General features: G+C 43.5%; 1 protein-coding gene across 1 annotated transcript in view; it reads left to right on the top strand.

The window, feature by feature from the left end:
• Nucleotides 1-15,729, top strand: part of LOC112073052 (unconventional myosin-XVI-like) — a gene marked incomplete at its 3' end in the record, with an annotated part of 197,982 nt that overhangs the window by 25,964 nt on the left and 156,289 nt on the right. The window contains 2 exon segments of the mRNA XM_070440027.1: nt 2,264-2,334; nt 3,455-3,598. Coding sequence (XP_070296128.1) covers nt 2,264-2,334; nt 3,455-3,598 — 215 coding nt within the window.

The following is a 15,729-nucleotide window of genomic DNA, read 5'->3' as shown; positions in this document are numbered from 1 at the left end:
TGGTTTAGGAGTAGTTGGGAGTTGTTTGGGGTTGTTTGGAGTGGTTGGGAGTGGTTTGGGAGTGGTTTAGAAGTAGTTGGGAGTGGTTTTGGAGTAGTTTGGGAGTGGTTTAGAAGTAGTTGGGAGTGGTTTGGGGGTGGTTTTGGAGTAGTTTGGGAGTGGTTTTGGAGTGGATGGGAGTGGTTTGGGAGTGGTTTGGGAGTGGTTGGGCCAGATATGTGTGAGTCTTTGATTAAAGGATCAACAGTTCAGTGTTGCTTTTTCAATAGAGTTCAGCTTTTTGTAAAGCAGATCAATGTCTGTGTGAGTACACTAGAATAAATTACGGTTTGTAGAGCAGAATGACCAGTTCTGTGTCAGTGTGTGGCGCATGATCTAGTTACTATATTTGTAGTGCAGATCTGTATCAGTGTGTTAGTGCAGTGCACTCTGGCTTAGTAGAGCTGATGTATTCTGATGTGATGTAAGGGAGTGAGCCATTGTATCCAGGCAGATACTCCACCTCTCACAACTGCTACTGTAATGGTAGTGAGCTCATACACTCTGATACACTCTGACTGACTGACGACTGATAACTGACTAACAGACGATTGATAACTGACTGATGACTGACTGATTGACTGATGACTGACTTATAACTGACTGAAGACTGCCTGATGACTGATAACTAACTAATGACTGATGACTGACTGATGACTGACTGATGACTGACTGATGACTGACTGACTGATGACTGACAAACAGACGATTGATAACTGACTGACTGATTGACTGACTGATAACTGATGACTGACTGACTGACCGATGTCTGACTGATGACCGACTGCTTGATAACTGACTGACGACTGATGACTGACTGACTGATGACTAACTAATGACTGGTGACTGACTGATGACTGACTGACTGACTGATAACTGACTGACTGATAACTGATGACGGACTGACTGATGTCTGACTGATGACTGACTGACTAATGCCTGACTGATTGATAACTGACTGACTAATGCCTGACTGATGTCTGACTGATGACTGACTGATAACTGACTGACTGATAACTGATGACTGACTGACTGACTGATGTCTGACTGATGACTGACCGATGACTGACTGACTGATAACTGACTGACTGATGACTGACTGACTGACTCGACCTCCGCCCACTGATCCTGACAATACTCGATCGAACTCGAAATGACACTGAATAACTGACTCCGACATGACTCGACTGATGTCCTGACTGCCATGAACTGACTCAGACTCGACTCGATAACTGATCGACTGACCTAACGACGACTGACTGACTAATCGTCCTGACTAGATGACTCGACTAGACTAATGTCTGACCACATGACTAACCTAACTGACATAATGCTCTGACTGATGACTAGACCTGACTGATGCACTAGACTAGCGACTCGACCTGACTGAAGCACACTGATTGCCACTGATGACTAATAGACATGATTGATTGAACTGCAACACTAGACTGGTCCTCATGACTCAGACCTGGAAACTAGACATGATGACTGACGTAGATGACACTGATGAATGATCGACTGACACTGATCAACTGGAATGATGGACTGATGACTTGACTGAATATCCATGATTGACTCAGATAACTGATGAACTGACTGCACCTGGACCAGATGACTAACTGAATGCCCACTAGACCCTTATAACTCGACTGAATGCACAGATGACTGACTGATGACTGACTTATAACTGCCTGAATGATGACTGAACATGACTGACTGATAACTGACTGACTCCTCAAGGGCACGTGGAGATAACCCCACACACAGGGGATTATAGACTGGAGTGCAGGAAGCTGTAGTGTTGTGTGTGTGTGTGTGTGTGTGTGTGTGTGTGTGTGTGTGTGTGTGTGTGTGTGTGTGTGTGTGTGTGTGTGTGTGTGTGTGTGTGTGTGTGTGTGTGTGTGTGTGTGTGTGTGGTGTGTGTGCTGTTGTATGTGTGCTGGCTGTGCTGTGTCGTAGTGTAGCTGTGTGTGTGTGTGATGTGTTGCGTGCGTGCGTGTGCATGCATTTACAAGTGCAGGTTTATTGGAAAAATACACTGCGAGTTTTTCCAATTGTGCTTCATTTCAAGTAATATTGTTTATCTGTTATTTTCTACTTCGGCTGTCTGTCTTCCTGTCTATCTTTGTTGTTACTACATCCACATGGGTTCAAACACTAGGCGTTTGTGGTTTATAAGTGTGTAATATATAAAGTAATATTGCTCTCTCTTTCTATGTTGCAGTGCTGTGTCTGCTGAAGGAGGGAGCTGACCCCAACACTCCTATCTCCTCTGGAGGTTCTCTTCTACACCTGGTAAGAACACACACACACGGCCAACTCCAGACAGAAGCAACAGAAGCGTCCTCACTCGGTGTCTCAACTTACTATTGACAGTTAGAATAGTAGAATACAACAGATGCATTTTAGAAATGTGGTTGTGCACCAGCAGTTTATCTCTCCTTATGTAACTCATTTGCTGACAATTTGCCATGTACATTTTTTGATCGTTAGTTAGTCTAGCCAACTATCTAACTTTTTTGTAATCATGGCCAAAGACTGACATTCCCAGGGGCCCTGGCCTCCGGGGGTCCCCCATTGATTTTGTTAGCCACTCTCACTCAGATATCATATTAACTTGGCATACATCATGGCAAAATGTGTTGAATTGCAGGAAATAGCTTTAAAGGGGAATAATTAAGAATTCAGATAATGTGTCTTTGTTCCTAAATTCCTCTGACTCGTTGTTGGACTGTCTGTCAACGTGCGCACATCTCTCACTCAGGGAACTAGCTCTCGTTCTAGCTCTCACTCTACCTCGCTCTCCCTGAGTGAGAGAGGTTTGCACGTTGACAGACAGTCCAACAACGAGTCGGAGATTAAATTTGATGTTATTCCCSTTTAAAACTGCAAAATGTTCTCTCCACCCCATGGCGAAATTGGTAGAATTGCAGAAAATGTACCTTTTTCCCTCTGGCATCAAAATGGGAGCCACTAAAATGTTTCGCTGTGAGGAGGAGGGCTCCCTAACCAAATCTCGTTTAGGGCACCGAAAAGGCTAAAGCCGGCCCTGCACACACACACACGCACACACACACACAAACACATCCACCTATTGTTTTTAACTATTTAGATTGTTCCCATACTGTATACATGATAATAAAATATTGTCGCCACCATGGTGATATGAGTTTTGATTAAATGTACTGTATTATACATTTCATCCATGTCTGCAAAGAAATATTGAATGTTCCCTGGACCGTAGAACATTTAACTAACCATGCCTCAGCAGAAATGGCACTATAATTGAAAAACAATCAACAATTTCAATTGGCTCACCATTATCCAACCGCCATTCTCTCTCTCTACCTCGCTGTCTCTTTCTTTCTCCCTTTCTCTCTCTCTTCATCTGTCTCTCTCTCTCTCTATCCCATAGTGTGCTCGCCATGACAACGTGTTTGCTGCAGAGGTTTTGATTGAGCGAGGGCTTAACGTCAACCTGCAGGATGAGGACCTCTGGACAGCCCTGCACGTGGCATGTGTGTGTGACCACGCCGATATGGTGCTGCTGCTATTGCTGGTGAGAAACATGCACACACACACACACACACACACACACACACACACACAACAAACAACACACACACACACACACACACACACACACACACACACACACACACACACACACACACACACACACACACACCACACACACACACACACACACACACACACACACACACCAAAACACACTCACAACACATAAAACACTTACATACACACATGTTGGATGTGAATGTCTTAACATTGGTCTATATTTGCATCCACAACATCATAATAATATTTTCCTATGGGTCAGTCCCAGAGGGGTTTGGATCAGGTCTGGTGTTCTGTAGTAGGTAGGGGGGCGGTTGAGACTGATATCAGAGGGGTTTGGTCAGGTCTGGTGGTTCTGGCAGTACCATGCTATCAGAGGGGTTTGGATCAGGTCTGGTGTTCTGCAGTACCAGGACTATCAGAGGGGTTTGGGTCAGGTCTGGTGTTCTGCAGTACCAGAACTATCAGAGGGGTTTGGGTCAGGTCTGGTGTTCTGCAGCACCAGGACTATCAGCGGGGTTTGGGTCAGGTCTGGTGTTCTGCAGTATTAGACTATCAGAGGGGTTTGGATCAGGTCTGGTGTTCTGTAGTATTAGGTCCAGTGTGAGAGAGGAGCAGCTGTGGAGTAGGGGACAGGAGCATGCAAAAGTGGAGGGATGGAGGGTGGGCTATGTTTGGCTTGATGTTAGGTCCTATTCTGGTTCTGCTGATTGGATCCGGTGTGTTAGGGTGGCAACAGAACCTGTATGGTGGGGTGATGAGGGATACTCAGAGAGGATGTTGCAGTAGTTGAAGAGCTGCCGGAAAGAGAGAAAGAGAAAGAGTTTGTATGTGTATTCATCCCCTCTGCATCTCTTCCTCTTTCTTTCAGAGCAGGGTTTGATTTACTGAAAGCAGCGCTGCATGTAGGCAGCCCAGTCAGTGTGCCTGTGTGTGATATAGTTAGGCCAAACACTACTCCTGCCAAGAAGACCCCTGAAAATAGATACAGTATGCAGCGCTCTGCAGGAGGAGAGAGAGAGAAGGGCGGGAAGAGGGAAAAAGAGGAAGAGTTTATTTTACATCTCCACGGGAGGCAGTGACTAAATGTCTTCCGTTCACTTTCAACTGAGACCCACTTTCTAGTTAATGAGGTCACATCTACAGTACCTGTCAGCCAGAGGAAGGAGGGAGGGAGGGGAGAGAGAGACACAGAGGGAGAGAGACACGGAGAGAGAGATGGGGGTTGAATAATGGTGAGCCAATTCAAAAAGAGAGCGAGAGACAGGCAGAGGGAGGGAAAGTTAGGGTGAGAGAGCGGTAAGGAGGGTGTGGGACAGATAGAGTTAAAGTTTAAACATGTTTTTAATGATTACACGCCTCTTCAGCTTCCCTCTGGTGAATTGTTAGGGAAGACTTATTCCATTTAAAATAGTGTGTGTTTCTACTCATTTGTGTGTGTGACTGTGCGTGAGTAGATGTGTGTATATTTTGCGTGTGTGTACGTACATGTGTGTGTTCCTCAGAGTAAGATAACGTAAAGGCAGTAGCAGAGTAAAAATAGCAACTTTCTTAAAGATGCATTTCCTTTCTGTTCCTTTCCTTCATTCTTCTCCAGCACAGAGTCTGTCAATGCATTCTGCTGTGATTTACATTTAGCACACACTGTTATCCAGACTGACTGAAAAGAGCAATTAGGGTTAAGTGCCTTGCTCAAGGGCACATCGGCAGATTTTTGACCTAGTCGGCCCAGGGATTGGAACCAACCTTTTAGTTACTGGCCCAACTCTCTTAACCTGAGGCTACCTGCTGCCCCGTGATCAGAAACAAGACTCCTATCAGGGAATTAACTGGGAGAATTTGGTGGCAATTCCTATGTAACTGCTAATAAACATACGCTGAGCATACAAACATTAAGAACACCTTCCTAATATTGAGTTGCAACTTTTMCCCTTAGAACTGCCTCAATTCTACAGGGATCCTGGCCCATGTTGACTCCAATGCTTCCCACAGTTGTGTCAAGTTGGCTGGATGTCCTTTGGGTGGTGGACCATTCTTGATACACACGGGAAACTGAAAAACCCAGCAGGGTTGCAGTTCTTGACACAAACCGCTGCGCCTGGCCGGGCACCTACTACCATGCCCTTTTTAAAGGCACTGAAATCTTTGGTCTTGTCTATTCACCCTCTGAATGGCACAGATACACAATCCATGCGAATTATAATGCATTATAAAATGGTTATAGAATAGATGTACTTGAAATACATTGCTTATACTAGGAAGTGTTACCTGGAATTTCTCAACGAATGTGCTTTGTTTCTACAGTGGGGGAATGTAGCATATTGAGAGTGATTTACTATAACAGAATGTTAGACAGGCTTGTCTTTGTCATTTTCAGAGTGATTTCCTATAACAGAATGTTAGACAGGCTTGTCTTTGATTGTCATTCCCTTCGTCTCATCCTCCATTCATTCCTCTCCTCCTCCTCTCCATCGCTGTCCTTGGGTTTCCATCTCTCCCTTTTTAATGGAGGACAGCGTTTGTGCTGACGGAAATTGTACAGTGGCTGTATGGTCCGTGCTATCAAGGATCCTTGGTACGTCCCTACCAGTGGCAGTTGGTGTCGTTTTAATATTAGGAAGGATGAGTTCTTTTTTTGATGTGCATGGCCTTATTCCTATTACAGCATATTGGATTACTTTCATTCATATTCCATTCACCCAGGTCAATGTAACATTGAACGGTTTAGGCCACTCATACTCTAATTTGCCCTATGGCCATCATAGGTCCCTACTCCATTGAAGCATGTTTTTTTTTAAAGGCCAAATCACCTTTAAGTAACATCAAACCAAATATGGAGTTGATTTCAGGTGATTTGGAAGTTATATTTTTGAACATGTTCACATGTTAGCGGTTGCTATAGTGAGCTGAACTTTGTAATGGCTGTTTAACYATTACAATTTCTCCTGGCCAATAGACTACTTTCAGTGTGAGGAACCATCTAACATTGTAAATAGTTAACTACTCATTTAAGGTAAGGGTTAAGATTAGGGTAGGGTTTAGTGTAGGGGCATCCCAAGGATCTCGGATAGCACTTACCGTGGCTGTATGCGCTGGGATGTAGGGGGCTTGGTAATTGGGGAGGAGGGGGGTAGCATTATTGTCACGCCCCCTCTCTATGTTTGATGGCGCTAATGCTAATTATCTTATCTCCATATTGAAAACAGCTTCCCAATTTCCCATGCACTCCCAATGCCCTCCATCACATTCCCAACCCTGTTCCCAATCCCATTCCAAACCCCCATTCCCAGCTCCGGGTACTGCTCTGTCTCCAAACATCTTTCTGCCAGGATGTATCCTCTCTGTGTGACTGGTGAAGCCTCAGCCAGAGGAGTGGTGGGGATTTTAGTCACTGGTTATAAAACTATGATAGGAGCCTATAGGCAACAGTAGAGTAGTGTTGCTTCATGCTAAACCGATCTGCCTCATATTAAATGTATGAGTTGGTTTAAATTCATTATAATGAGGGAGTTATAGTGAGTTATTTCCTTCAATGTATTGGTCATTAATTTACGGCTCTTTCATGTTGATTCCCCATGAGAATAATGATCCTCTATGATCAAATAGCCCTTAACCACAACGGCAACTATGAAGAAACGACATGATTGCTACTCTAGATGTAGGCCTAGACTGTAGAAGTCATCTCCGTCTATGGCGTCACTATAGTTCCCTATTCAGACCCTAGAATCCATCGTGGCATCGCTGGTCCGTTATCATATCTGATTTAATTTCACTGTGTCAATTAGTTTCTCCTGAATTGCATGGCTAACACGGCCCATGCAGGCAGCAATGAGATAAGCGATTGCCGATTAGTGGCTAATTGGCAGGTTGTCCTCATTCTGTTGTAATGTCTCCCAGCAGAAATGGTGAGTTCTATTCCCTAGGCACCAAACGGAAAAACACGGGACGAAACTAGGAGATACTAATTGAACTTGTCTAATAAGAAATGCTTGTTTTAGTTTTCCATTGCACAACGTTTTGAATTGTTTCAGTTGCGTGCCCAAACGACCCCTGTCATCATCTCAGTTTTCTCTGTTATGCTTTGCATTCTGAAAAGTTGGAAGGCGGGGGCTGTCTCTGTCTCGTCTGTCCGGAGTGCTCCTCTGTTGTGTCACGCTGAGTTGTTAACCCACCTCACTATCACACTTGTTCTGAAAGGTTTGAGTGAACCTTGACGTTTGTGCTTACTGTTGTGCTGGGTTTTGATAGTACGGCTTACAGAAGTCATCTTAATATTACTGGCTTCCTTAACTCCTCATGGCTTAAGATGGGAGATTGTGATTAATTGGTTCTCCTGAGAACTTCTATTGTTATGAAACTTCCTTTTAGATTGGTTTAGAATCGTATAATTCCCTGTGAAACTATAGTAGAAGACTGACCCACTTTTGGCAATCCAATACTTTTGCCTTTAAATACCTAACGACATGACCCTTGTCTGAACTCTGGTAAAATAGTGGAACCTACAGTATTTTCTTCTGTCTTGGATTTGACTAAATCTGAAAACAATGATATAATTTGGCTTGGCATAAGCGAGCGCTAGTTCATATAGGTGGTGATGGTGGATCACTCCTAGAGTGTATAGGTAGTCCATTCTAATGTCATTCATTTAGGGACATGTAAGTGTTTTAGTTCCTCTCCAGGGAGCTAATGTCTCTAAAGCCATCCCAGGGATGTCACTAGTTACCACAACCACAAAGTAATAAACACTGCCTATTTCTACAATTTATATTCTTAAAATGTGATCTTAAACCTAACCCTATCCTTAACCTTCACCTTAACCACACTTCAACTGTAATCCCTAACCAAAAAGCTAAATCATTTTTACAATATCGCCAATTTTGACTTTGTGGCTGTGCGATCTAGTGGAAACCCCATCCCAGTGGACAATCCCACCAAGTCCTCTTTTTTGTTGTTGGTATGGATCCTAATGTGGTTGCCGTAGTAACACCAATTATGATACAGGCGTGTCGCGGCGTTAACCGATTCCTGTCGCCAGGTCAACGAACACTGATCCATCATAATGCTGCGGAGCGTGTCAAGGTCAGAGGTCAGCTTGTTAACCCCTTGCTGCACGCTTGGCACCCGGGAGACAATAGGATGCTGTTCGTTTCTACGTGTCAGCAGTTACTATCTGCAGTCAGACAGATGATGCTCTATTTGAATTGACGGGATGACAGACACCAAAGGCACCCTGTACTGAGATATAGTAGTCATATCATGTCAAATCATTTACTTTAATACATTGTATCTAACATTGTTGCTATTACAAACAAGGATTACATTAGGATTAAGTTGAGATGGTCAAACTCATACTGCTCTTTGTATTATTTTATACCGCCACATTTGACTGGCAGCTGGTGCTTTATTTTCACATCTGTAGATGGTGTAGTTGTCTTTACCTGCTTGATTGACTGCCAAGTTTGACATGATAGATATCAGCTAGGTAAAKAATAGTATGAATAACACATGCATACATCATTAACCATACTGTAACCCGGGCAGCAGGTAGCCTAGTGGTTAGAGCATTAGAGCGTTTGGCCAGTAACCGAAAGGTTGCTAGATCGAATCCCCGAGCTGACAAGGTAAAAACTGTTGTTATGCCCCTGAACAAGGCAGTTAACCCGCTGTTTCTAGGCCGTCATTGTAAATAAAAATGTGTTCTTAACTGACCTGCCTAGTTAAATAAAGGTAAAATTTAAAAAACAGAGGCTCCAGTTGATATCCTCAGTAGGTAGAGCAGTGACTACCCTGCAAACCAAGAACATTCACAGAACATTAGCTAAGATTCCCATTAAGTTCTAGATAGATAGATATAACCTGGTGGTGCAGAGGGTTAATGATCTGGCTGCAGAGCCAAAGATTGCAGGTTCAAGACAACATATTCTTTAACCATGTTTCTTTAGAAAAAAACTATGAAATTGAAATAAAGTGGTTCTGTCTCCTACTGGTCATTACCACGCCTTCTAACAGAGGTGTCAGGAAGATTGTACCTATATTTAACCGCACCTCTTCCAGAGACCATCACCAATTGGTGACGATCTTTCTCACAAGGTAAAATGTATATAGCGAGAACATCAATGGAATATATGCTATGAACGTCATAAAAACAGACTTATTTGGAATTTGTGGAACATTGTTCAACATTAAAGGAATGACCACACACACACACACACACACACACACACACACACACACACACACACACACACACACACACACACACACACACACCATAAACACACTTACATACACACATGTTGGATGTGAGACAGCTAGGCGTGCTCTCGCTTTCTCTTTGTCTATCTTTCTCTCACTCTCTGTCTCTCTCTCTCTCTCTCTCTCCCTCTCTCCCTCTCCCCCTCTCTCTCTCTCTCTCTTTCTTCATCTCTCTCGCTTTCTCTCTCTCTGCTCTCCGTCTCAAAGCAATAAGCTGTTCCTCATGAATATACACAAAGCACCAGCTGATGTTGAATGTTAAMTYWWYRATTCATTAACCCCTAACTAACCCTGCTAATGAGTGACAACAGCTCCTGCTAGACCAGACCATAGAAATGGGTAGGCACTTTACCCTAAGAAACAAAGGGGAAAATTCCAAATGCAGACTATATTTAATATTGGTACATAACAAATCATTCAGAATAACTTCATTAATTGGGTTTTTATTTGCTTGCCATTGACGGGTAGATTCATTTGAATCAAATTGTATTTGTCACATGCGCCYAAGTTAACAGGTGTAGACCTTACAGTGAAATGCTTACCTACAAGGCCTTAACCAACAATGCAGTTTTAAGAAAAATAAGTGTAAGAAAGTATTTACTAAAATAAACTGATGTAAAAAATAAATAAATAAAATAAAGAAGAAGAAAAATAGAGAAATAAGATATAATTAAGGAGCAACAATAAAATAACAGTAACGAGGCTATATACAGGGGGTACTGGTACAGAGTCAATGTGCATGGCACAGGTTAGTTGAGGTAATTAAGGTAATATGTACATGTAAGTAGAGCTAAAGTGACTATGCGTGGATAATAAACAGAGAGTAGAAGCAGCGTAAAAATGGGGGTGGGGGGTGCAAATAGTCTGTGTGGCCATTTGATTAGCTGTTCTGGAGTCTTATGTCTTGGTGGTAGGAGCTGTTAAGAAGCCTTTTGGACCTAGACTTGGTTCCAGTTGCAGAGGGAGGTGTTTAGTCGGAAGACACATTTCAGTTGAAGGCATTCAGTTGTACAATTGAGGGCACTATGGTGTTGAACGCTGAGCTGTAGTCAGTGAATAGCATTCTCATGTAGGTGTTCCTTTTGGCCCAGGTGAGAAAGGGCAGTGTGGAGTGCAATAGAGACTGCATCATCTGTGGATCTATTGGGGAGGTATGCAAATTATAGTCAGTCTAGGGTTTCTGGGATAATGGTTTTAATGTGAGCCATGAACAGCCTTTCAAAGCACTTCCTGGCTACAGACGTGAATGCTATGGGTCGGTAGTCATTTAGACAGGTTACCTTAGTGTTCTTGGGCACAGGGACTATGGTGGTCTGCTTTAAACATGTTGGTATTACAGACTCAGACAGGGAGAGGTTGAAAATGTAATTGAAGACACTTTCCAGTTGGTCAGCACATGCTTGGAGTACACGTCCTGGTAATCTGTTTGGCCCTGAAGCCTTGTGAATGTTGACCTGTTTTAAGGTCTTACTCACATCGGCTACGGAAAGCGTGATCACCCAGTCGTCCGGAACAGATGATGCTCTCATGCATGCTTCTGTGTTGCTTGCCTCAAAGCGAGCATCAAAGTTATTTAGCTCGTCTGGTAGGTTCATGTCACTGGGCAGCTCGCGACTGTGCTTCCCTTTGTAGTCCATAATAGTTTCAAGCCCTGCCACGTCCAACAAGCATTGGAGCCGGTGTAGTAGGATTCAATCTTAGTCCTGTATTGACTCTTTGCCTGGTTGATCCATTAGATGCATAAGCTTTCCCTAGTGTTTAGAGATTTGCATTAGCTTTCCCTAGTGTTTAGAGATTTGCATTAGCTTTCCCTAGTGTTTAGAGATTTGCATTAGCTTTCCCTAGTGTTTAGAGATTTGCATTAGCTTTCCCTAGTGTTTAGAGATTTGCATTAGCTTTCCCTAGTGTTTAGACATTTGTTTTGATGAATTGCATGATGTTTAAGTTCCAGGTGTTTGTGGTTTGCATTTAACGGTCCAGGGCTCTGAGATATAAGGGTTTGGACTGCAGATTTTGGGGTTTTGGGTTCAGCATTTGCAAGTCACTCTCTAGCCTATGTCCATCGTCTAGTTATTCCTCTTCCTCCATTCTCTATATTAGGTCAAACCGTCTCCAACCCCCTCTACACACACACTCCACTTCTCTCTGTCTGCCTGAGAACTAGCCCATTCATCTCGTGTTCTGTKCTAACATGGTCGTTAGAATTCTATTAGCGGTAAATATTCAATAAGGCCTCACTTAAAGACCCCTGTCCCTCTTATCTGCCCCAGCCCAGCCACAATCGTTACACTGCAACATATTTTAGTGTTTAGGCAAACAACAAACAGCAATGTATGGGGAAGGACTGACAATGGCGACTTGAAAGGAAATGTGTTAGCTTTAAGTGGAACTGACAGTGCTTTAACTACTTAGCAAATATGAAACAAACAGACAATCKTAATATCAGTAAAAAAATATCAAATTCCCAGTTTATGCTACAAAACCAACTTTATAAGAGGTTTTAAAAATAGGTTCCACTTGACTAACAATTCCATCACGTACAGGCATTATTGGCAGACTAGAATGATGCAGTTCAAAGCATGATTAGCTAATATAATTCACCAATAKATTTCTTGGTAGTCCAAAAAATATTGCTATCAGGATGTAAATGACAGACTGGTACATTGTTTGCTGCCTCCTCACATTCGTGATGCCCTGTTTCAGTTTCAATGCCTCAATTTTTTGGACAAAAACAGATGAATGTAACTATGGCTGGGAATATCAATACAATCAAACTAGCTAGGGCAATGATCACGAGTCATAATGTGGCTAATAGGCTAGCCTATCTATTCATGTACCTCTTTATTAAGCAAGCCAAAAAACCTGGACCCTAATGTTAGCTAGCTACTGTAGCTTCTGGGAGGATGTCATGTCATTGGAGGAGTAGGTGAGTGATCGACTTTTCCCCCCTCATCCTTTTTTGGTGGTACAGCTAAATGCAGGTGTAAAAAAAAGAGAGTCTTTTTGCTACCTAGCTATGCTGAACTTGAACAACTGTTATCCTGTTAGCATATCTCTTGCCTTCATAAATACACTCTGGCTACCTACTCCGATTACTCTCATCTGAGTGTGACAGAGCAGAGCGCAGAATAATTTATGAATTTACAAACGTGCAGCACCCGCTTATTTACTGACCTGTGTCAGTAAATGTAGGGGGAAATACGAGTCATGATAAAATGTAAACAGCCTAACCAGCTCTGCTAAGGCGAGTGAAATGGTTAGAGTGAGGTGTTCTCCCATTTGTGTCTGGAAGTAGCAAGCCAACTTTAGCCAGTTAGCTTGTGTACTTGACTTTCGTTGAGGAACACACGGATCAACCCCACTCCTCGGCCAGAGCATCCAGGGTCAATCGTGCAGTATGTGCTAGGAGAGCGAAACTCTCTGAATTTACAAACCGATAATCTTACAACGCTCTGAATTTACGAACGACCCAGAGCGCACTCTGACACACTGGCGGCAGTTTATGAACTAGTTATCAATTAAATGTATTTGGCATTGATCAAATGGGCTGGCAGGCAGGCAAGTTCCCATTCAGTTGTCAAAATGTGGGTTGGGACAAGCAAGCATTGACAGGCAAGCTGCAGAAGTACGAGCAGGCTACTATTCCCCATCGTTTATCATTGCAATTTTGACGGCCAACTAGCAAAACAAGTTTGAGAGGGTTTATCTAATGTTTAGCTCATCTTACTCTGACTAGCAGTAGTTGTTGATCTTGTTGTTGTTGWTGTGCATAACAGAGGGAGAGAGAACATACCTTTTCATGGTTGTTTGATAAATAGGACTGTAAAGTTCCCAAATGTAAGAGGACTCCCGTGGTATTTACATATTTTCAGAAATCCATTCAGGTGTATTTTGTGGCTTTTGGTGAATGTGTTCTAATGATCGACTGCCTGTAAACACATAGCTAGTCCAGTTCAAAGTGAATTATGGCAGGCCCATGTGGCAAATGGCTTATTTGCATCAAGGCCTACTATAGCTCTGATTGGCTGTGGTGCACCGATCTGCATAGACTCCGGTCCTAGATGAGCCAGATGTTAGTGTTAGGTTTTATTTACAGCAGTGTCTTTTAGTTGTCCAAACACACAGCCGCTTATATTGCTAAAGAATTTTCAGAAATGCCTTACTATACATCATTCCCAAACATTCTAAGAATTTATAAAAACATGAAAATGACCAAATCTAAGTGTTTCCTTGTCAGCAAATGTAAAATAAAAGAAGTGTCATATTCTTCCATGAACATGAACAGATTTTAATAAGATTTCATGTTGCTAAAACGCTGTTTTAGTTCCACATAGAGAGGGAAAAGGGGATATTGAGAGAGAAGAGAGAGAGAGAGAGAGAGAGAGAGAGAGGAGAGAGAGAGAAGAGAGAGAGAGAGAGAGAGAGAGAGAGAGAGAGAGAGAGAGAAGAGAGAGAGAGAGAGAGAGGAGAGAGAGAGAGAGAACAACCCATTAGAGAGGTGGCCACCCCTGCAGAGAAGCCAGCAGACCAGCCCACCTCAGCTCCCGACAAAAGTCTTGAACACACAACAGAACAGTCCACACCAGACCCTGACCATAGTGTTGACATCACAGCAGACAACTGAAGAACCCCAAGCCCAGTGGATCTCACCCCCTGTGAGACCCCTCCTAGTCAGCCACCCTGATAGCCCTCCTGACAACCCCCCCCCCCACACACACACAACACACACACCCACTGAGGACATACACAAGACACAGATTGTACTCCTTATATACAGGAAAATGTACTTTTTCCCAAACACAGTGTTTCAACTCTGGTGTCCAAACACCCAGCGCGCCCTAGACCTTCTGTCTGAGGACCAACTAGGTTCACCCAGCCACATAATAATACACACAGCCACAAGGACCCGAGAGCACAGCAGGAAATGGTGGCCACATCACTCAAGGGAGGGATTGAAAAAGCCTCTTCTACTTTCCCCAACGCGCAAGTGGTTATCTCCACCCTGCTACCATGAAAAGACTTCCACCCTGCTACCATACAGCGGGTAAACGCAAGTATTTCCCGTGACTGTGTCTCAAAACCAAAGGTTTTCCTGGCCCACCACTCCACCCTGGACTTGAACGGCCTTTACAACCAAGTCTACCTCTACAAGGCAGCAGTGACCACCTTCACCCGGACCCTAAAGGACATCGCCCTCAACGGTCTGCCCCAACACTTCACACAGGAGCAATAGATCAATAGACACCCCGCCCATACTAGCAAGACACTCTCCCCCTGGACCTACACATAGAGGACCCACGCCGAGAAGACCCACCTCAAGACCACAGCACCACCAGCCACATCCACACCCCCACCCCAACCAATCAACGCCCCCCCATGTCAACCATGCCCACACCCCATTTAGGCCCCCTCAGATCAAACCTCCATCCTGGAGGGGGAAATCAATCATTTCCAGGCCCAGGGATATGTACTAGTCTGTGGCGACCTAAATGCAAGAAACAGACAAGAACCTGACACCCTCAGCACACAGGGGGACAAACACCTGCCTGCAGGTGACAGCATTCCCTCCCCCATATGCCCCCCTAGGCACACCTACAGTGGGGCAAAAAYGTATTTAGTCAGCCACCAATTGTGCAAGTTCTCCCACTTAAAAATATGAGAGAGGCCTGTAATTTTCATCATAGGTACACTTCAACTATGATTTTTTATGAATTTATTTGCAAATTATGGTGGAAAATAAGTATTTGGTCAATAACAAAAGTTTCTCAATACTTTGTTATATACCCTTTGTTGGCAATGACAGAGGTCAAACGTTTTCTGTAAGTCTTCACAAGGTTTTCCACACACTGTTGCTGG

Source organism: Salvelinus sp. IW2-2015, unplaced genomic scaffold (assembly GCF_002910315.2).
Source record: "Salvelinus sp. IW2-2015 unplaced genomic scaffold, ASM291031v2 Un_scaffold2133, whole genome shotgun sequence".
NCBI classification, from domain to species: Eukaryota; Metazoa; Chordata; class Actinopteri; order Salmoniformes; family Salmonidae; genus Salvelinus; species Salvelinus sp. IW2-2015.
The sequence above is the reverse complement of the archived record's forward strand: the minus strand, read 5'-3'. Positions and strand labels throughout refer to the sequence as shown.